The sequence below is a fragment of the Lepidochelys kempii genome, chromosome 4 (genome assembly GCF_965140265.1).
Source record: "Lepidochelys kempii isolate rLepKem1 chromosome 4, rLepKem1.hap2, whole genome shotgun sequence".
Classification (NCBI taxonomy): Eukaryota; Metazoa; Chordata; order Testudines; family Cheloniidae; genus Lepidochelys; species Lepidochelys kempii.
Window position 1 is genome coordinate 105,733,148 of NC_133259.1, and position 22,876 is coordinate 105,756,023.

Genomic DNA, 22,876 nt, shown 5'->3' on the forward strand with positions numbered 1-22,876 from the left:
GAACCTGCATTTAGAAAATGTAATCAAATAGGTGAACTTTAAAAGTTAACTGAAAGAACTGAACATAAAGAGTTCTGAACACGAAGTGTTTGACAGTACTACTCAGAGTAAGCTACATGAAATATTAAGTCTACAAAATAATCCCCTGCTTCCAATTTCTAGATAACCACATTTTATAGGTTGAAATACAACTGAACTATTTCCAGTTTCAGAGTTCTTTATGATTAGAGTACTACACCAGAACAGCATTCTAGTCTTAGTTTGCATATAAGCAGTATGTCAGAAAAGAATAGTTGAATGTTCAAAAACAAAACATAGCAATCATATTGATACATGATATAAATTTACTGAAAGAAAAGCAGCAACTAAAAAGTTTTACTACTGTCATAATTTGAAAGCAGTTCAATACAATCAAACTGGAACTACTTCAGGAGCCATACAAGAGATGGCAAAAGGAAAACAGAAATGTTTCACAGCAGTAGTGAAGTAACTGGAAGCAACAGAGGTTGGCTAAAGTGACTGTATGCGTATATCCTGATTTCTAGACCAGTCCTCATTTTTCATGTGCATCTTGGTACCTCAGAACTTCTTTTGGGATCCCTGAAATGTCCCAGCTCTTCTATTTCACCACTCAAAACATCTGTTTTTTACATCTGTTCAATAATTTGCTCTATATTTACTAGGCACAAAACAGTCCAATGGACTGAATGTTCACAGTGATGAACAGCCTTTGGGGCAACAAGAAAATCAGACTACGCACTACTAAAGCTGCTGTTCTGCTCAAAGTGAACATCAGTGACGCTTGGTTCAGTGTTTCATGATAAGCTCATCCAGAACATTAAGTTACTAGAGAAAATCCTCCATTCTCACAAATATGCACCTTTCATGTCTGAGTCAGAGAACTGGCAGCAACAATACCAGCACACTTTTTAAAAATAAGAGAACTTTTGTATGACTTTCATGACCCCAAAAATCATTTCCACAATAGTATCTGAGGAAGAAGAAAACTGTGTGAAAGAGGACTGCATGTGAGAGAGGGCACACAGCAAAGAAAGAACACTCAGGAGGAAAGAGAGGCTGTGCTTGCGTTCAGAACAAAAGGCTGCATGTTGCTATGCATCTATGTAAGTAGACAGAGACTTTCTGGGAAATGCATGCCTAACAAGTGTCATATGGAGTGCTGTTGTGGGTAGCCTGCACGTGTCAGCAGATAACGGGGGAACCCACATGTGTGCATTTGCTTGATTTTCAAGAGAACATGGTTGTGAGATTTTGGGGATGCAAGAAGAGCATGTCTATGATTGTATGGGTGAGGAAGTCGTATATGAGGCTTTGATCAGGGAGACAGGAGAGTCTATAAGATAAAATGAAGGTGGGCATTATGTACAAATGGGGAAACCAAGAGAGGAAAGAAAAGACAGACTAAGTGAGAATGACTGAAAACACTGGGCAGTTGGATGAGAAAACACCACAAAAAAGGTGGAGGGGAAGAGAAAGAACAATTATTATACCATATAGAAAAGATACTGACGGGAAAATAGACTGCAAGGCAGGAAAAAATACCTAGAAGAAGAAAGGAAAGATGTAAAGAACAAATACAGTGTGGAGACAGTAAATTTTAGAATCCTCTTGGTAGAAAGTGTAGATGCAAAATGATGCAGTAAAGTCACCAGATTTTAAAATATGTTTAAATAAAGGGATAATATCTGATATGCTTTGTGGACAGAAATTTGTTTAAAGCTAGCTAAGGCTGGCAGTCTTTTTGTTGAATAGGGGCATGTCTACACAGCAATGTAAACCTAGGGTTAGTGGGACTCAAATCAGCTGATTAGTGTCAGGGAATCCTGGGCTTGAGCATCTACACTGTATTTTAACCCTAGACTAAGAATTTTCTGACCTGTGCTTGAACTCAGGGCTCTGGCATCCACACTGCAGTGCACCCAAGTCAAAGTAAATATATCCCGAAGTGCCTTGCGCCCCAGCTCCCCCATGTTGGGACTCTAGCCCTAGGAAGGTGGTGCACTGTGGGAAACTCTGCTGCCCACCCTGTTTCCTGACTGTGGCGGTGCTACTGATGGGACTCCCATAAGGAGTACGTAATCTACATAATTAGCTCCTTTGGTGGCTGTCTTAGTATAATGACTACAGTTTGAGAAGGCTTTATACTGAACTGCTGCCTAATCTGAACTGGGCTCTCTACCTCTAGGCTGAGTCACATTGCCAGGAAAATGCCCACGTGCACCAGTTTGGAGGATAATTAGGATGTTGGTCTCCAGGACTATCAAACCACTAAAGTAAAACTTTGCAATTCTTAATTTTTACAATGGGATGTTCAATGAAGGTGTTTTCATTTGTTTTTTTTTTGTATTTATTTGTCTGTTTGGAAGTTTGACATAAAATGTAGATGCCAGAGGAAAAACACAAACACCCTCCCCACCCAACCTGGCTGCTGCCAGCTGCAGAATGGTGAAGTGCATATCCAGGGCTTGGGGTACAGTGTGCTTCATCATCCCGTAGGGATCTCTTATCCCTACCCCCGCTGCACCCTGGGAGACAGGGATAATGGATCCCCCGGATGCTACAGGCAAGTTTTGGGACTGGCTCCCACTCACTGCCCTCACAATGGATGCTGCCAAGATGCCTCTGCATATGCAGCTCCAGGGAATAGCAGCCCCAGGTATCCGGGAGCAAGGGCCAGAGAACGGAGCAGGGACTAAGCAGCTGCCCTGCAGGGAGTGGGAGTGGCAGAACTCCTGGCTTAGCACTTCCAGGGGAGGGATGATCCCCAAACATCCTGGCAGCCAGGAGCTGCCTCCCACTGTCAGCTTTGCTCCCTGTGCTGGGCAAGTTCTGTGCAACAGCAAAGAGGAACCAGAGCCACTGCCACGGGAGGCTGCAGAGAAGTTTGGAGTCTGGCACCCACTTGCCACTGTGAGAGTGCACATTGCACATGCAGCACCAGGGAGGGCAATGGGGGCGAGGGAGGGGGCAGAGTTGAGTGTGAACCACAGGCAGGGGGAGCGTTGGGCTCCCAGGTCAGCACAGCCAGGGAGGGATGACCCCAAATATCCTGGTGACCAGGAACAGCCTCCCACCTGCCAGCTTTGCTCCCTGCTCCAGGCAGCAGTGAGGAGATGGAACAGGAAGGGGGGAGTACATTTAGCCAGGTGGTAATGTCGCTTCTGGCCACTGCGCTGGCTGCCTGCAGTGCTACTTCTCTGCAGCCAGGAACTCAGATACATCTGGAGGACTTCCAGGACCCGAGTCAAGCTGGAGCCACATGCATCCAGCAAAATAATATGGCTCGGATCCTACATCCCAGTTTAACATGGGCTCAGACCCTCCAGAATCCTGCGACCTTGGTCCAAGCACTAGGTTAGCTCAATTAACACGTGGACGCAACGGGGTTTTGGCTTGAGCCGGGGTTCACACTGCTGTGTAGACATAGCTGGTATTAGTTTAGGGTTTCTTCTCCTGTGACTGAAACTACCCATGAATGTCCTCTTTTTGATTCAGCAAAGTATATATCCTGTATAGACAAGGCATTAACAAAATACTACAACGTAAAGCTTCTCAGAAGAACTTACCTTAGGAGGTAGTCCAATTCGATGAAATTTTTTACCAACTTTTGGCACTTTTTCTAAAGCATATTTTTTCCCTCTTGATTTTGCACGATCTATTGCACTGTAGTTAAAGGTTTCACTGACAAGCCAGACAACCTTAAAAATATCCAAGTTAAAACATGGCTCAAAGTTGCTTATCATTTCAATTACAGATTGACAATAAGATTTCGAACCATCATAAAGATGCCACGTAAATAGCAATATTTAAAAACACAAGCAAATTCAATGCAAAAAAAGCTGCACACATGCAACACTGCAGATGGCAGAAAATTTAAATGTACACATAGGTCTGGAAATTCTAGACTACAGTCCTTAGAACTGGCCCCCTATTTTAATATACAATGCTTTGTATTACCACTATATTGAAAGAACTACATTAAAAGAATGCTAAGATTGCAAAGTCAAGCACTCAGAAGTTAGGAAATAATGAATTAAAGTTGCCCAACCTTATGCAACCTTAATGTATATACAAAAGGGGGCCAAATTATGTTTGTCTAACATGATCATTTACTATTTTTCCGCCCTTGACCTCTGCTTTATTCAGTGAATATGTAATTATTGAATATTTTTTAACCCTCTCATTCAGTCTCTCCCTCCCAGGTCTTATTTATGCTCACCATCCAAACTCTGTACTGAATACAAAATTATTAGTTTCCTCGTGGTCATTTCTATGGTGCTCTCACGAATGTCTGAGTGCTTCACAAACATTAATGACTTTATCTGTATAATTGTGCTATGAAAGTAGGTGGTATTATCCCCATTTTACGGCTGGCGAATGTAGACCTGGAAAGATTAATGTCAAAATTGTGCAAAGTGTCTAGACAACTAAGCGCTTAATTTTCAGAGGACTTGGTATTTTTAATAAAACTTTATACATTCAAAGCACAGCTCCACCTGACTTCAGTTGCAGTTCTGACAATTCAGCACTTCTTGTAATTTGGCTCTAAGTGTCTCACATTGATCACCAAGCAAATGCACACACAAATAGCGACCAAATAGGTATTCAATTTCCTTAACCACGACAACATCCTTTCTTTTCTTGCAGCCCCCCGCCTCATTCGCTATTCACCACACTTACACCTTCTGCAACACACAAGAGGTTCTACAGACAACATCCTCCTTCGCTACACAGTCCTGATATATGCATACAGCACTATCCATCCTAGGCACTGAATTAGGGAGTGGTTTTGAAGAAAAAAATAGTATGATTGCACATATAAAGACCGTCTCATAATGCATATGCAAAAAGGCATGAATTAAAGCTGCAAGAACAATTTCCTAACTTCTGAGTGCTTGAATATACAACTTTGAAATAACTTCAAAGCAGCGTTTTTAATGCAATTTCCTAGGGTTGTTTTTTTTTTTAAATTAAAAAAAATCCCATCCTGTAAAACCATAATGATCCCCCACATTGGTCATCAGCAGGATTTGGAGCTTTATATCCACAGTGCAGACCTCATCATATGAGCTAGGGGACAGTTGATAGCACTAGTAAGCATTATTTCCTATGTGGACCAACCACTGGAGAGGGATGAGACATGCATCTTTCTGATTGGTTTAACAGCTATTTGCTGAAGGCAGAGAAATGTGGGTTCCTTTCCCCAGGACTCCTAGGTTCCATTACAGGCTCTGGAGAGGAGCATGCTATAGTGATTAGACACAATTTTGCCACTGGACTCCAGCTTGTCTCTCCCTCCACTTGGCTTCTATTCAACCCTCTCACACTGGCTCATGCAATGCACATTGAATTGTTTTTCTCCAATATTAGTTTCTCTCTCTCAAGTTGGGGATAAAAATACTCAGTTTGATTCTACATTGCAATATCATATCCTCGTTTATTCTGCACACTTAAGTTGTAGTGTATTAAGAAAGAACTCTTTTACCTTAGTTTTAGGTACCACTCCTAATCCTAGTTTGGTGTCCACAAGACAGGCACCAGTTTCAGAAAGGTATCCCTGATTAGGAACAAGGCACCCTCTGCCAAAGCAGCAAGGACAACAGATCTTGTGAAAGTATTTGGTCCATTTTGGATTCAGATGACCATAAGGCTCTTCAGATTTTGGTTTGAACACTCCAATAGTTTTCTAAGAAAAAAAATCCAAAGTTAAGTAACACATAATAATTTGAAGTGTAAGAATTAGTCACAACAGTTTTTACTGAAAAATTCACAACTTGCATTTTAAGATTTATAGACTTGGAAAATAGTTTGCCATCGTTGATGATATTCTGCTTTGTACTTGTTCATTTTGGTCTAAACAAGGAGTTGAATAGGAACTCTAAAATGGTAATGTCGATTCACAAGTTTATAAAATGAAATGCTTGTCTAAAATGTACCATTCAAAATAAAACTTTTGTTCACAGATATTTTAAGATAGACATCTTTAGTGTTTGGGTTTTATTTATATTAAAAGGGATATGGTCAATCTTAAATTTTAAAAATTAGTTAGAAGTAGTAATCAGATTTTCTAATTTAAGATGTTTTCTCTCCCACAATACTTGTGAAAGACGCACAGAAACACAACTATACTGAAGAAAGTGACACTTACATAAAAAACTGAAGTAAACTAGAAAATATTTTTCTTTCCTCTAATCAAATTTTAGGTGTTTTTAGTGACAGTATATAAAAAAGTAATATGTTTTTTTAGTTTGTTTACATCTATAGGGGCTGTATTGTCTTATACAGCTGCTTCAGACTTAGTTTCTCATAGCAGACAATGCCTCAAACCATCAAGTCATTTACCTTAAAGGTAAACAATGAGCTTGAAATTGTCCTTATTGTTAAAAGTAAGTTTAGGGTTTACTTTTAAGTTTCTGTTAGAAATGTCCATCTGACTGATTGTCTCCAAACTCAGTTTCAGGTAAATCAGTATGCTGACCACAATAAGGTTCAAGTAGGGATCATGTCTTCATTCTCTCTATACCAGTGGTCCCCAAACTTTTCAGGGTCAGGCCTCTCATTCCCCCTCCCCCCTCCGCCTACCCAGAGCTAGGTCAGAGAGCAGGGCAGTGGCTCCTGGGGGAAGGGGGGCAGTCAAGGGGGACAGAGGTAAGGGGACCAAGGCTGGGGCTGCAGATGGGGACAGGTCTGGGGACAGGAGTAGAGCTGGGGCCCTGGCCAGGGGCCAAGGCTGGCAGCTGTGGCCTCAGCCAGAGCAGAGTGGGGCTGGGTGGCACTCCCTCCCCATGCCCATAGGGGATGGCCCAGGCCCTGCCGCACCCTCCTCAATGTTCCTCTGTGCCCCCCCCGCCCCGGGGATGCATCCATTCAAGTGAGCTGTAGCTCAAATAAATTTGTTAGTCTCGAAGGTGCCACAAGTACTCCTTTTCTTTTTGCGGATACAGACTAACACAGCTGCTACTCAAACCTTTTTAGATAAGAGTTAAGCTCATTTACCTACTCCACTTGACTCAACCATTTGTGTTTTTGTTTGTCACTTGTAATCCTTTAAAGCCATCTCATTCTTATGCAGATGTGCTAATGAAACAACCCATATTACCATGGACAATATAACACTAAATCCCCACAGTATAGCATTTTTTTTAAAAAATTGAACAGTTGAGTTTTGTTTTCTTTTTTAACAGCTGCACATAGCCTTGCCCAAAAATCATTAACACAAAAATTCCCTTTGGAAGGATATTTATCTATAAAATAAATGATAGATCTGACAGTCAGAAATATATGGTGATTTCCATTTTTATTTTGACATTTTCAATCCTTTACCTCAGTAGTCCCCGAACTTTTTAAGGTGCATCACCTTACCTCTAACGTAATTCCCCCGCCCAATCCCCGAGTCACAATTGGGAGTCAGGGCTGGAAGCAGGGCCGTGGTTGGGGCCAGAGCTGTGGTTGGAGCTGGGCCATGGCCGGGAGCCAAAGATGCGGCTGGGGGCAGGGCCAGGCCGCAGCCAGGAGCCACGGCTGGGGGCAGGGCTGGGTGGTGCTCTCTCCCTGCCACCCACTGGGGCTGGCCCGGGTCCTGCCACACCCCCCCGAACATTCCTCCATGCCCTCCAGAACGTGGGTGTGTGGGGGGGTGGCACCCCAATTTGGGGATCGCTGCTTTAACTCATCATGTATTGATATTCATTCATAAGCGGTTCTTTTTAAGAGTCAAATAACCGCTGTAAAGTTAATATTAAAGCAAACAATTTAAAATTTCTAATCTATCATCTTTTTATGAATGATTTAATAAAACAGTTTACATTACTACCTTTAAAAAGACAGAACAACAAAAATAAAGGGTAATTGCTTGACTAGAGAACTGAACATTTCTAGTTCTAAATAAATAATGCCACAGTCCAAACAACTTTAATTATGATTTGCATTAGCTAATTCAGATGCAAAAAGAGCAAAACAATGACTGACAAGCCATAGGGCAATATACAAAATAATCAAACAGTAATGGAACCATATGAAATCAGACTTCACATTTTAATTCTATATACTCATGGACAACAGCAGTGCACTGACTGCTAACCTGATAGTGTATAGATCAGTCAAAGCTTCCCATAAAATGTTTCCTATAATAGATCATTCTTGCCTGAACAATTTTGAAGGGCTTAGTGTATTTACATAATGAAGCTATCCTGACTAGCAAGCATTCATCATGAATCCCAATACAAATTTTAATCACATTTTTACCGTTTCTGTATGTAGAAAAATACCATTTAAATTTTACTTCTGTGCTTTTTTTTCTGTTTATTGTAAAGGAATTCCTTAAATTAAGCAGTCATTAGTAAATAAGTATTCTCAGAATTTTAATGTTAAAATGATCAATATCTATAAAAGGGATTCATGAAAAATCAAATTGCAAAGCTGAAAGGAACAGTTCGGTTCAACTAGACATGTCACACATATTCATTAAAACACTCAGAAAGGTTCTGCCTGCACTTGAATTTTAAACTACTTTTATAACCAATTAGTGACACCGTTTGCTCAAAACAAAGTCAGTGGCCATAAACGATAAGTTTAATACACAGTGAACATGGTACAGCATTTCACTCCATCAAAATTCTACTCTGGTGCATGGTTTTCTCCCTGAAAGAGTTTCAACCCACCATTTCGTTGTATCATTTTTATTTCTGAAATCCCTTTTCCTCCTATTACAGAGGATATCCAAAATGCACTTCCCTCACAAGCAGCTGATGCTGCTTTGTGCAAGCCCTCTAGACACATACATTCTATTGGGGTAGTAGTGACAGTTGCCCACATTTTCCCAGAATGGCAAGGAGATGCTTGATGAAGACACATAAATATGGGTCAGCTCTAACTGCAAGGCAGAAAGCTGCAGAGTAAACAACTCAAACCACATTTGTTGTGAGTCAGTCAGATGAGCATGTCACAACCATGTTTTTGTATCCAGTTTAACTTTTAGCATGGATGGAGCCAAGACAACTTAATACCCTTGAACTGAAATGGGTAGCACTGCTTGAACACAGATGTTTGTGCACTTTCTAGGAACAGAGGACCATCACTTGCTTTAATTGCGCATGCTTTACTAGGTAAATGCTTTTTACTGTACTTGTACAATACTGAAATATTTGTTTTGCAATCACTAGAGGAATGTTTCTATTTAAAACAACTATATATTGCTTTGCTTTTTTAGTTCCATAACATTTTGAATACTGGATTTATTGAGTTTATTTTGTTAAGTCACAAGTCCAAAGTCAGAGGCTTGGAGGAAACACTGACAGGTAGTTTAGTTGCTGCTACCCAAAGCAATCAAAGCACAATACATTTATTTGAAGAGTCTACAATACTAGTGACTTCTTCATTTCCTAGTGACGAGTTGGTAGATACAGTAGTATATGCAGCCTGTTAACCCTATAATCAGTCTCGTGCCTCCTTGAATTACACTTTTAACCTACCAAGTAAGCAATCAATACATGTGCCACATTAAAGGAGTCCCACCCATTCCACCAGTTGACTGGACCATGATGTATTTTCTCTGTATTGTCAAATCTAGATTATCCAATCCCAGATATGGCCTCTAAAGTTTGACTGAAGCACTGATCTTGCTGAGCTCTACAGGTTCAAAACTGTTGGGCAGCATAATTGTGCAGAGGCTTTTAATGAAGAGGAGTTACAGAGCCACACAGCTCAATGTTTAAGGAAGTCTCCATAGCAGGATTTGAAGTCTACACAAGTCTCCTGATTGACTCCACAGGTTACCTAATGGTTTTGTGTACTCTATACACTTCCAAGACTTCAGGACAGTTAGTCCTTGGAGCAACGATAATATCATCTATGTTCCGTAAAATGCAACGCACATTAGGATTGGGGGTGAGGGGGCTTAATAAAATATTTTAAACTGCAGCTCAATTACTTTTACAATATTATATTTGAATTTAGATTTCATTAGCCTTTTTTTAATTTAGTTTCCTTTACCACTGATAAGCAGGGATGGTGTCCCTACCTCTGTTTGCCAGAAGATGGAAATGGGCACAGAGACTGTATCACTTGATGATTACGTGTTCTGTTCATTCCCTCTGGGGCACCTGGCATTGGCCATGGTAGGAAGACAGGATACTGGGCTAGATGGACCTTTAATCCGACCCTGCATGGCCGTTCTTATGTTCATTACCCAGAGGTATTTTAATACACAACGAACTAAGAGCATGATGGTAGTTTATTGTTTCACTTCTGTTGGCATCAAATAAAAGAGCTAAGGAGAGGGAGGCAAAAATCCACATGTTCAGTTTACGTATATTCTGGGAAAACAGGTTATCAAGACAATGATACAATCACAGGGATGTTAAATACTGTAAAACACAGAGTGAAGAAACAAAATACTTTGACTACCTATTTCCCAACACAAGGGAGAGAGGACTTATTTTCCCTACCCACAGGGGAATGGGAGAAAACACATCAGAAAAGTAGTTTGGTGTGAGATGATGCAATACTGAAATGTCAAGCTGAAAAAGGCTTTAAAAGCCAGCTTAAAAGAAAGGGGCTTGGACGGTAGAGATGTAAATTTAACCAGTTAACCAATAAGCACACGGCCGGGGTGGCAAAGGTGGGGGACAGGAGGCAGCCAGGACCCCGGGTGTGCGGGGGGCGGGGAACAAAGGGAGGAGAGAGGAGGCAGCAGAACCCTGCGTAAAATGTGGGTGGGCTGCAGCACCCCCGCAGCCCTAGTTCCCAGTTAAACCGATTGAATTTCAATAGATTAAACTATTACTTTTTTAACCCTCTATTTACATCCCTATTGGAAGGCTGACAAAGGAGTGTCTGTGGGGTCCAAGAAGCACAGCAACCTATCCTGAAGGACAACCCATCACTCTCACAGATCTTGGGAGACAGCCCAGTCCTTGCTTACAGACAGCCCCCCAACCTGAAACAAATACTCACCAGTAACCACACACCACACAACAGAACCACTAACCCAGGAACCTATCCTTCCAACAAAGCCCGTTGCCAACTGTGTCCACATATCTATTCAGGGGACACCATCATAGGGCCTAATCACATCAGCCTCACCATCAGAGGCTCGTTCACCTGCACATCTACCAATGTGATATATGCCACCATGTGCCAGCAATGCCCCTCTGCCATGTACATTGGTCAAACTGGACAGTCTCTACGTAAAAGAATAAATGGTCACAAATCAAACGTCAAGAATTAGAACTTCAAAGACCAGTCGGAGAACACTTCAATCTCTCTGGTCACTCGATTACAGACCTAAAAGTTGCAATTCTTCAACAAAAACACTTCAGAAACAGACTCCAAGGAGAGACTGCTGAATTGGAATTAATTTGCAAACTGGATACAATTAACTTAGGCTTGAATAGAGACTGGGAGTGGACGGGTCATTACACAAAGTAAAACTATTTCCCCATGTTTATTCCCCCCCACCCCTCTGTTCCTCAGACGTTCTTGTCAACTGCTGGAAATGGCCCACCTTGATCATCACTACAAAAGATTCTCCCTCCCCCCCAGCTCTCCTGCTGGTAATAGCTCATCTTAAGTGATCACTCTCGTTACAGTGTGTACACCCATTGTTTCATGTTCTCTGTACATATAAATCTCCCCACTGTATTTTCCACTGAATGCATCTGATGAAGTGAGCTGTAGCTCACGAAAGCTTATGCTCAAATAAATTTGTTAGTCTCTAAGGTGCCACAAGTACTCCTTTTCTTTTTGAGAATACAGACTAACACGGCTGCTATTCTGAAACCAGCAACAGAAATGATGGACCTGGACAGAACCCTGAACTGACAAGCACAGAGACTGCTGGGAGAACGAGGCAAAGCTGTAAATCAAATGTAATAAATCTTCTTGTGACCCCTTAGCCAATACTTTCATATTCTGAAATAAAGCTATTGCCTACCTACCAATATTTTTATAAATATTTAGTCCAAGCATATTTGAATATTTTATGACAGTTTCCTCCAAATATATCAAAGTGTGATGAAATGACTCATTTTGGGAACAGTAACTGTCAGGCACACAGGAGGGAAAGAAAACTGAACTCTGACCTTAAATGATGCTGAGCGGAAATATAAGTAACTGCTTCAGCACTCAGAAACAAACAGGAAAATAAAGGACTCCTCCCAAAAAAGTGCCACAAAGAAGATTGCCAAGGATATCATAGGCATTGGGACAGTCAGAGACTTGAGGGTGTTAGGCATTGTTACATACATATAGGACTGCCAGAATTCATGGGTGTTTTAATGTGTCATGATTTCAACAGAGAATATCAGTTTATGGTGCCATAGCACTGACCGGCCCCAATCATGGATCAGGGTCCAACTGTGCTAGGTGCTGTATAAATAAAACAAAAAAAACAGCCCCTGATCTGAGGAGCTTTTATAAGATCTGACTTGGATTAGGATTTCTACTAGTATTGTGAGTCTTAGCTCCTTCCTATGAGTGTGATGGAACTCCCCTCACAAGGTGTGTGGGGTTTTGTTTTTTAACTTTTGAAGGCAGCGCGGTAGAGCACGAGCCAGGCTTTCTAGTGACTGTAGCACACTGCTCCAACAAGTACTGTGTTCTGAAAGTTCTAGTCTCTCAATTCAACTGCAGGAAGTGACATGTCACAGAAAGACAAGGTTGGGGAGGCAATATCGTTATTGGACCAACTTCTGTTGGTGAGAAAGAGAAGCTTTCGAGCTTACACAGAACTCTTCTTCAGACCTAAAGAACTCGGTGTAAGTTCAAAAGCTTGTCTCTCTAACTAACAGAAGTTGGTCCAATAAAGATATTACCTCACCCGCCTTGTATCTCTAATATCCTGCGATAAGCAAAGCTACAACACCACTGCATACATCACAGAAAGAAAAGCCAATTCAAGATAATTAGAATAAGAGTACACTAGAAAAAGATGCACCCAAAACCAGCAACTTCCAATCTCCGAGGAAAGATGGGTGGGCAAGCAAGAATCGTGCAAGTTGATCTTTTCATAGGAGCAAAATTAGTAAATATTAACCCCTTCTCTAATGAGATCATCTGTGCATGATGACCTCTCCAAAATCCAAAAAAGATTAATAGCTGTTCCAAGGATATAGGAGTAAAAAGCTCCACCATGCAGTAGCAACAAGGCAGTTGTGTATAAATAAGGAGTGAATATTTGGCATGTAAGACGACAGGTACTTCCACTAAGGCACAATACTCAGCCTGTAGAATGATTCTCCCCACCCCTACCCAAAAACTCCCCCCCCCCCCAAAAACTACCTATGCAAAACCAACTGAAGATAAAAGCCATCCAAAATAACTGTTTTGATTCACGACCAGCCAAATCACAGCAATTTGAAATACAATCAGACAGCTAGTTAAGGCATGGTTAACAGGACTGCCCAGCAGACTGGTGTCAGAAGTTGGATGGATTTTCTAAATGCATCAGTCCACACCAAGCTCTTTTCTAGAAAAGTTCTTATACCACCCTCTTCACCACAGTAACTGAATACCTTCCAGAAGTTCAATAAGTGACATGACTAACATCTGTCATGTGTGGTCCATTCTCTCATCCTCCTCTCCGCACTGGAGGTTGGTGGGGGACATGTGTGCAGAGTGGTTTTTGTTTTAGTAGGTCTTTAAAAAAATATGCACACACTGCTAGCTGTTTATATTAGATAACATGAGGTTAAAAAAATGCACATTTCACTAGGAATGGAAGATGGTGACGTTTGTGATGGTCCTTAATTCCTGGGGGAATTCCTTCCGTCTCTGACCAACCTCTGATGCAGCTGTGTCTCCTGCATTAATGAACTTTACTTACCCTTGTGGTGGGAAGTTCCACTGTGGCTGAGAAGTGGAGTTGTCAACCACTGTCCTCATCCTGGAGGCGATCTTTTAGAAATCTTGAGCCCAGGCCATCGAGCACCTTGAAGATGAGGACAGACACCCCAGATAGAAACCCAAAAGCCTTTTATCAAACAAGTGGAGAAAGACTTCAGTGCGATGGGCATGTGGCAATGGGAAAAATGTTGTCAGGTTTATAAACTCTTTAAGGTGGAACTCTGGTAACACCTTAGAGAGGAATTTAGAATGAGTCTGCAGCACCACCTTATCCTCATAAAATCTGGAATGAGATGGGTTGGTCAAGACAGCTTGAAGAGTTCACTCACCCTGTAACTTGTAATCACTGTCATCACGAAAGTGACCTTCCATGTAAGAAACTTAAGATCACAGGAAATGAGTGCTTCAAAAGGAGGTTGCATCCACTTTTTCATAACCACATTAATATCCCAGACACAGGGATTTTTAATGAAGTTTTTTAAAACGGTCGATCCCCATACAAACCTGATAACAAGGATCATTCTTTTAGGGATACAGAACAACCATCTGGAAGGTTGACTGAAAACCTAATGCTGTCCCTACACTGTACAGTGCTCAAGATCCAAATGCCAAAGGTGACCATAGGTATTCAAGACGAACAGGCTTCTAGTCTGCATCTAATTGGGAGGTCTTTGCAGACTACTGGTAAAAGCTGGCCAGCTAAGCATCTAGAACCTTCCAAAAACCCTCTCTTTTTGGTGCTTGCTGAAACATCCCTTTGGCTTTTGGAAGTGCTGAGGACTTCAGATAGAGGTGATTAAGTTCCCTCAAAGCCAGCTGGCGATGTGAAGTCAAATTACAAATCAGAGCCTCTCTTTTTAGTACACATTAGGGGTTAGAATCAGTCACAAGAATGGAATGAGACCCTTGGATAACATTTTCAAAAGCACTTAAAGTCACTCAGAAGCCTAAATCCTACGTCCCTGTCTCAGATCACCATGTACACTTCACTCTCCTGAGTACTAACTTCTCATGTTTGCTTACAACATTCCTGCTAATACATCTCAGAATGATGTTATGATGTTAGCTTTTTTTGCAACAGTGTTACACTGTTGACTCACATCTAGCTTGTGATACCTGGGGGTTATAGTATTTCTTTCCACAGTGCTCCTTTCAATCCAGTCATTTCCCATTTTGTATCTGTGTGATTGATTGTTTCTTCCTAAATCGAATATTTTGCATTTGTTCTGATTGAATTTCACCCTATTTACTTCAGACCATTTCTCCAGTTTGTCCAGATCATTTTAATTTAACAAGAGATGTGAAGCTGAAGCTGAAATTTAAGAAGCAGAAGAGACTCAAAACGTGAGCAGGGAAACAGAAAAATCCCTATTAACAGAATTTAAAAGAGAAATTTTAAAGACCTCTGTAAAACTACTTGAAATAGTGTGCTATCAAAAGCTTCAAAACATTCAAGTTTTTGAAGTTTATGGTATCCTTTTAAGATAGTCCTTTTAAGATAGTCCTTTTGATATTTAAAGAATATCAAAATTTTACACAAGGTAAGAAGAATCCTTGACTTGTTTTCAAACAGTAACAGAGATCCCATTCCCCATATATTTTGATTAAGCATCAGCCATTCAAAAGTGCCTGAATAAATTCCACTACACAGGAATAAGAATTATTTTCAGATTATCTTGTTTTGCAAGCTACCTGATCAAATTGATTTTCACAGCCGTGCTATTAACGCATCAAAATAAATTAAACTAACATGGCACCATTTATTTAAGGGAGACAGTTCTTTGGTTACCAGTTAGAGAATGCCAGTTTCTTCCACCTTTTCAAATAAAATGAGTTGTGTTTACCATGTCTGATTAGTCAATAGTGCACTCACCCCCTTTGGATCCTTGACAAAATAGCTCCCACTAGATCCTTGGGAAATTCGTTCTGGAAAGACTCCACACTCGATAGCTTGTTCTGTTCTCAGCACAATTTCTGCAAATTCTGGATCATCCAAAAATAAGTTCATCTCTGCAGTACTTCCCGCGTTTCCTAAAAAACAAAAAGTTATTCCTCTAAATGTTATTGAACTATCTTAGACAAGGTTCACACAATAAATGGCGAGTAGGAAAAAATTATATCAGTTCTTCCTCCTTTAGTTAGAAAACGGCACTAACATTCACTGGAGACCAAGGGTGAAATGCTGGCCTCCCTGATGTCAGTTGAGTTTTGCTATTGATTTCACCAAGACTAGGATTTCACCAAGTGCCAACAAAGTATCTATTGTTTAAAAAAGTTAAGCATTAAGCCTAGTTTGTGTCAACTTATCTGAGTTCAATATTGTAAAAATGTTTGTCATCAACTTTAATACAGAATAAATAAAAGGGAATATGAAAAAACATTAAATTTAAACATGTAAACAACTCATGTTTCTTTTGTTCTTATAGTCTTGTTTCCAAAGGAGGGAAGTTCAAATGAGTGGACTAAAAAGCTTTTATTGATCTTTTTTACTAATATCTGTCCACATATGTAAGTTGGCCCTGTAAAGAAAGCTAGATGAGTAAAGCATTTCAAGCAGCACTGAATATTCAAGGATATAGTCCATATAACAGCTTTGCTTAATATACTTGTTTTTTTACATTTTCAAATCCTCTGCCACAAACTAAAGTATGATAATATTGTTCACTAGCAATCCATTAAGCAGATCATTTGCAACTAGCATTAACATCTGGTTTAAGTTCTGAAATGCTTGTTAACATTCAAACTTTAAAGCATTCTAATTAACTGATCACCAGAGGGTTTTTTGCATACCAATAAACATAGAAATTACAGCTCTGTACAAGTGTGAAAAAAAAAATTGAAGTACTATGAAAACAGTTTCCATGACTTCGCAGTTCTATTGCAATTGATACATTTTGAAATCTGTTTTTATCAAAAGCTTTGAAATCTGAAGTATCTGACAAGTTCTCCACAATTTTTTTTTTTAATTTTTGGTTAGGACTATATTTTACATATGCAAAGTTCTTATAGCTAGAGAAAATATTTTAGGGATTCTAATGCAAAAGTTAAGGCTGGTCTATCCATGGAATTATACAAGCTGTTCCTGAATAACTCCATACGTGGACACTATTCCAGAATAAGAGTGCCTTGTTCCTGTTAAGTGTGTTAAGCTCTACTAACTGCCTGACATGAGGGAAGGAGAAACAAGCTCAAGGACACTTTAAACATCTCTTCCTGGAGTGAAAGGGGAGGGGGCAAGGACCCAGAAAACTTGATGTACCAGGGCCCGAAATTTCTCGCAACAGGCCTGAGTGTAGACAGGCCATTATTCAACCTTGTCTCCCACATACCTTACTCTTCTCCTCCCTCTTTTTGTCTCACCACTATCTTCTGATTCTCATCCTTAATTCTTTTCCCATGGGAGAACGTCACACCATTCAGCTCACTGGTTCACAGATGTATAAAAGACATGTTGATATTACTGAAGTCAGAGGTAAAGTTTTGCCTTATAATTACAAAGAATGTGGTCTGTGTATTATGTTACTGTACATATTAAATACAAAATTTTAGTCCTTATCATCAAGGCATTCAATGGCATGTGACCAGAATATCTAGATTCTACAAGATTATAGAAAGCTCCAGGATGAGGACAGTGCTCAGTAACTCCACTGCTCAGGTATTCTCAATTCTCCTGGGGGAAGGAGGGGAAATGACACAGAATGAATGACATTTGACAGATGTTAGTCATGTCACTTTTGTGCTAATGGAAGTTGATCAGATACTGTAGTGATGAAGGTGGCATGAGAAATCATACATGTTTAAAGTGTATGGGACCTTTATAGAAGGTCAGAGCGTCAGTGAAAATGATGTGAATATGATGTTTGGGGGCTAAAGTATGCCAGAGGATACCTTTATGGGACATTTTTTGCTTTTAAGGGTTTGTGGATGGGGTTACCCTTAAGCAATGCTAACTTTTCTTAACCAAGTTTTTGTCTTTGGGGGGATACACTATTGTCAACCATTTTTGATGTAGTCCCCAATACTGCAATCAATCCTGAGCAGGCAGATCCCCTTTCACCTCAGCTTCACTTCAGTAGGGCTCTATGCTGGAACAAGGGTCTGCCCACATCTAACTACAGAATCAGATCACTAAACAGCTTAAAATTCAAATGAGAGTCTAGATAGTATAACTCACGTCTTCTGAGCACCCTCAGCTTTTACGTATAGCAACTTCACTTGCTTAAGCTTTGTCTAGACGTATGTTTAAGCGTGCAATATTAAAACATGTTAGCTAACATAAAACATTTTAAAGGAGTAAGACAGAAAGCAGCAAATACTTTAATACATGCTAAACTGATTGAGTTAAAACCGGGGCTCCCCCTATTCTATTCTTTACAGAATATACACTGTGCTCACCACCATAATATCTGAGCTCTTTCCAGTAGTGCATTAAGCAACATGACTATCATCTCTCATATACTGTTCTCTCAGACCCTCCCCAGTGATAAAAATGTGTGCAGTTGAGAGTTGTTGTGACACTCTGTACCTTAAAATAGCATCCTGGAACCTCCATATTCACCACGGTCATATGATTATGATATGTTTTGTACAATGAGTGCCTTGTGAAGTATCATTTTAAAATGATCTGTCCTAATCTGTTGAATTTTACTATCATTGTATGTGAAGTCACGAAGTATTGCTATAGGTTTGTTAATCAAATGTCGTGTGAAGTTGGGAATGCTCACAGCTAGCCTTTCAGTGGGGACAAAAGAGTTACATCAGGACCAGCCAGACATGTGTTGATTGCCCATCAGGAAGAATCCACTATCCCCGAGACTTAGAGAGGGGATGTACCCAATGAGGTCTAACTAAACCCGACCTCACAGCAAGGATCTTTCTAGTAGCTAGAAAAAGGTATAAAAGAGCGACAGTGAAATCATCACTTGGCCTCTCTCCATCCCCCATTTCAAAACCTGGAAGACTGTTAGGAAGATAAAACTTTGAATTGGGGAAACTGGTCCCAAGTTGGGAAGGGGATCCAGCCTGTGTAAATTGGGGTGAGAGACGGTTTGATTCAAACCTTACTTAGGCCTGGTCTATACTGGGGGGAAGGGTGGGGGATGCAAGGTAAGTAGGTCTAAGTTACGCAACTTCAGCTACGAAAATAGCATAGCTGAAGTCGACGTACTTAGAGCTACTTACCGGGGGGTGTCTTCACTGCGGTAGGTCGACTGCTGCCGCTCCCCTGTCGACTCTGTGTACTCTTCTTGCTCCGGTGGAGTACTGGAGTCAACGGGAGAGCGCTTCGCGGTCGAAGCGATAAATCGACCCCCGCTGGATCGATTGCTCGGGAGGTAAGTGTAGACATGCCCTCAGACTGTAGAATTTAGACTGCAAGATTATTATTTCTTATGTAACCAACTTTGATCTCTATGCTTGCTACTTATAATCACTTAAAAATCTGTTTTATATTTTATCTAAAACAGTGTTGTTTTTGTTGAAGTACTTGGGAAATCTCAGCTCAGGTTAACAAGGGTTGTTGCATATCCACTACCCTTTGCAGAAGTGGCAAACTAATTAATGATCTTGCACTATCCAACTCTTGCACAGCATAAGACGGTATATTGCTGGGATGACTGGCTGGTGCTGATCTCTATATAATTTGTGACTGACTCATGCAATTTATCTGCGTGTGGGGCTCCACATGCTGATGGCTGAGTGATCACAGCACCTGGAAGGTGGCATAGCACCATGTCACTGGCATAGCACTGAGAGAGAGAGCCCAGGTTGGAGAGTTAAGGTGCACAGCAGTCCCACAGTTCCATGTTGTACCCTATGAATCCTGTCAGTTGTGTTCTGGAATTTTTATACATAAATATATAGCAATGTGGGTGTACATATTTGAAAGGCAAAGTCAAAGAAATGCTCCTTGCACTTTAGTCTGAATGGTGGAGAGGTTTATTATGGTCCCTAGTTCCTGAGAGAGTTAATTTCTGACTAGTACACAGACAAGCTTTTACTATTATTGCAGAAAGTTCTATCATATCAAAGAAGCAAAGTTGTTGACAGTCTTCATTCTGGAGCTATAACACAACCAATTCAGCACATATTTAAAGGCAACATGCTTCACGTACTGTACACCATACTTTTAAAACGTGTTATGTCAGAACACATGAGCGAATACATTTTAACATAACTTCTTTAAATCTTAGGCCTGGTCTATAGTTAAAAGTTTTGCCAGAATATGGCAGTTAGAAATAAGAAAAAAAAAAAATCCCATCATTCCCCCTCTCCCCTCCAGAAAACTGACATAGCTATGCCAGCAATAGCCAGAATGAAGATGCAGTTGTGCAAGGTAACATTACTTTTTTGATGATATAGTTTATTTCATTTGAGAAACTATTATAAAATAAACTGGAAAAAGGATTATTTTACAGCTTTAAGCTACATCTCAACTAGCAAAGTTTGCTGGTATAGCTATACTAATAAACTTTTTCTAGTACAGGCAAAGCAGTTTAGACAAGGCCATAGGTTTACACTCCTTTACTGACCTGGAGAGGCTTGAAGAGAGGTATAAAGTCATAAGAAAGACAACTAACAATTTGTTAGTTATTACTTTCTTGCTACAACCCTCTTTTTGGCACTTTTGCATTTGGAATTTCACCGACAGACTGACTCACTTTAAAATTTGGACACTTTTCCCTTGAGTACTGGGTTTCAAAGACAAGAAAGCAGTTATTAAAAGTCAATTTCATATTGCCAGAAATGTACACACCTGACACACTAATACAAAGCTCCCCAGTCCTATAATAGGTCATAAAACCAAGCACTGGATCACTTTTCACAGAATGGAAAGTGAATAAATATTATTCACAAGAAAAGGAAATTGGACAGTCCTTGAACAAGCAAGTCTGAAGGAGAAAAATGAGAAAGCTTTGCCAAGTTGTCAGGAATGATAGACTGTTCCAAACACTAGATACAGCATGACTACAGATGTGAAGCCAGAACTTGAAAAAGATGACAAGAGCTGTTAAGTGAGAACTGAGGGCAAGTCTACACATAAAACGCTGCAGCTATGCCACTGTAGCACTTAGGTGAAGAGGCTACTTACGCTGTCCACGTAGGTACTCTGCCTTCCTGAGAAGCAAATTCTCCTACTGACTTAGCGCTGTCCACACCAGGGGTGAGGTCGATTTAACTGTGTCGCTCAGGGATATGGATTTTTCATACCCTGAGCAACATAGGTATACCAACCTAATTTCCTAGCGTAGACCTGACCTGAGAGGAAAACAGGAAGCAAGAATACACAAGAGTGGATATATAGAGGCAAGTGACCTCACATAGGGTCTTACATATAGAGACAAGGAGTTTGATTTTTAAGTTAATTTACAGTAGCAGCGTTCCTTAAAGCACTGTTTTTAGAGGATGGTGGTCCCAAAAATGATTACATTGCAATATACTCTCCCACCGTTCTAGACTAACAGTGACTGAAAGTAGTTTTTACATAACAACTGACCCACACGTTACATGATACAAATTGGTGGTGGTCTCCTGAGATGGATCCTTGCTGGCATTTTCAAAGAGGTATTGGGTACTGAGACTCAATTACCTCTGTAGATGAGAGGGTATCCTTACAAACAAACTAGCAGGGAAGGGGCTGTCACTGTCTATACTGTAGCCATTCCCTGAGCAAACAGGCCTTCAGTTAGGCAGCTCTTGCAAGCAGCAAAAATAGCTTTACAATGATCTCATACTACACCCCATCCCCTCCCCTCCCCTCCCGGTAAGCTCTCTCAAATCGAATAACAATTACAACTTTGATCTTGTTCCAGTAACAGCGCCTGTTTTGTTCCGGGCTCACTTCTTTTAAAAAGTTATTTAAACTAAGTAAGTCGTATTCCAGAACATGGAAGCAAGAGGAAGGAGGGTAAACCCTCGTTTTACACGGTGTGGGGGCAGGCTGTATGTGTGTATATATAGGAAGACTGTGAGGTACTCCCCTTTAGGTTTCCTACCCTAACAAGCCAGCAGCACCTCGGAAAGAAAAGAGAAAGTGAACTGGATAAACGCTGAGTCAAGGGATCAACAAACCAAAGACAAGGCATGAATGGAGGGGTGGTGGTGAGGAATCCCCGCGTTCCCCCGGGGGGGGGGGGGGAAGGGGACAAAGAGTAGAAGCCAAGGGGAGCGCTGTGGAAATTGGGGGAGGGGAGGCAGTCCCACCGGTACACCAGCTGTCCCAATTTTATAGCTACAGTCCTGATATGTGGGGCTTTGTCTTATGTAGGCACCTATTACCCCCACCCCCTCCGGATTTTTCAGTCTTGCTATCTGGTCACCCTACCCACCGGGTGGGTAGTTTGTGTGTGGACAGGGCTCCGCTGTACCTGCAGCAATGCGAGTCTCCCTGTCCCAGGGGGCACCGGCGCTCCGGCTCCGGCGGGTGGCAGATGCTCCTAGCAGCGGCTCTTCCTCACCATCACCCTCAGGGTCCGTGTCTATGTCCCCATCCTCCTCCTCCTCCAGCCCCGAGGCCCCGCCAAGCCTCACGGCCCCGCCGGGAGCTGCCTTCACGCCGTGGAGCCCCCGCGCGGGGGGGCTGTCCTGCAGCGTCGGCTCCGAGAGCAGCAACAGCCGCTCGTCTGGCTCCTCAGGGCCCGGCTCCGCCATTAGCGTCTGCGGCGGGCTGGGTAAGATCCTGCGAGCCGCCAGGCGGGCTCACACGCTACCGGGGGAACGCATTGCGCAGCCAGCAGCCGAGAGTCGGACAAACACGCTCTGCGGCGGCGCCACCTCTCAGCAGCCCTCACTGCACATGCGCGCCGTGGCCGAGGAACGTAGAATACCTCGCCACCCCCTCAAGGACCAGCTCCAGGAGCAAATGGTACAGCAGGGAAAGACGCGGCCGCTGAGCCCTTCCACCCTTGTCCCCTTAGCCTACCTAGGGAGACACTCTTCCAACACCCGCCCCCGGCGCACGCCCTTCAACAGGGAGACCTGCACTCCCAAGGTAGGGTGACCAGATGTCCCGATT

The 22,876-nt window shown here is 41.6% G+C and overlaps 1 protein-coding gene across 2 annotated transcripts in view; it reads right to left on the reverse strand.

The window, feature by feature from the left end:
- PI4K2B (phosphatidylinositol 4-kinase type 2 beta) overlaps positions 1-22,664 on the reverse strand; it is a 35,632-nt gene extending 12,968 nt beyond the window's left edge. For both annotated transcript variants that reach the window (XM_073342369.1, XM_073342368.1), the window contains exons 1-4: positions 22,230-22,664; positions 15,737-15,894; positions 5,507-5,707; positions 3,588-3,719 (exon numbers count right to left, since the gene is read on the reverse strand). In XM_073342369.1, coding sequence (XP_073198470.1) covers positions 3,588-3,719; positions 5,507-5,707; positions 15,737-15,894; positions 22,230-22,512 — 774 coding nt within the window. In that variant the 5' untranslated portion in view covers positions 22,513-22,664. The remainder of the gene's footprint in view (positions 1-3,587; positions 3,720-5,506; positions 5,708-15,736; positions 15,895-22,229) is intronic.
- Between the last annotated feature and the right edge of the window lie 212 nt (positions 22,665-22,876).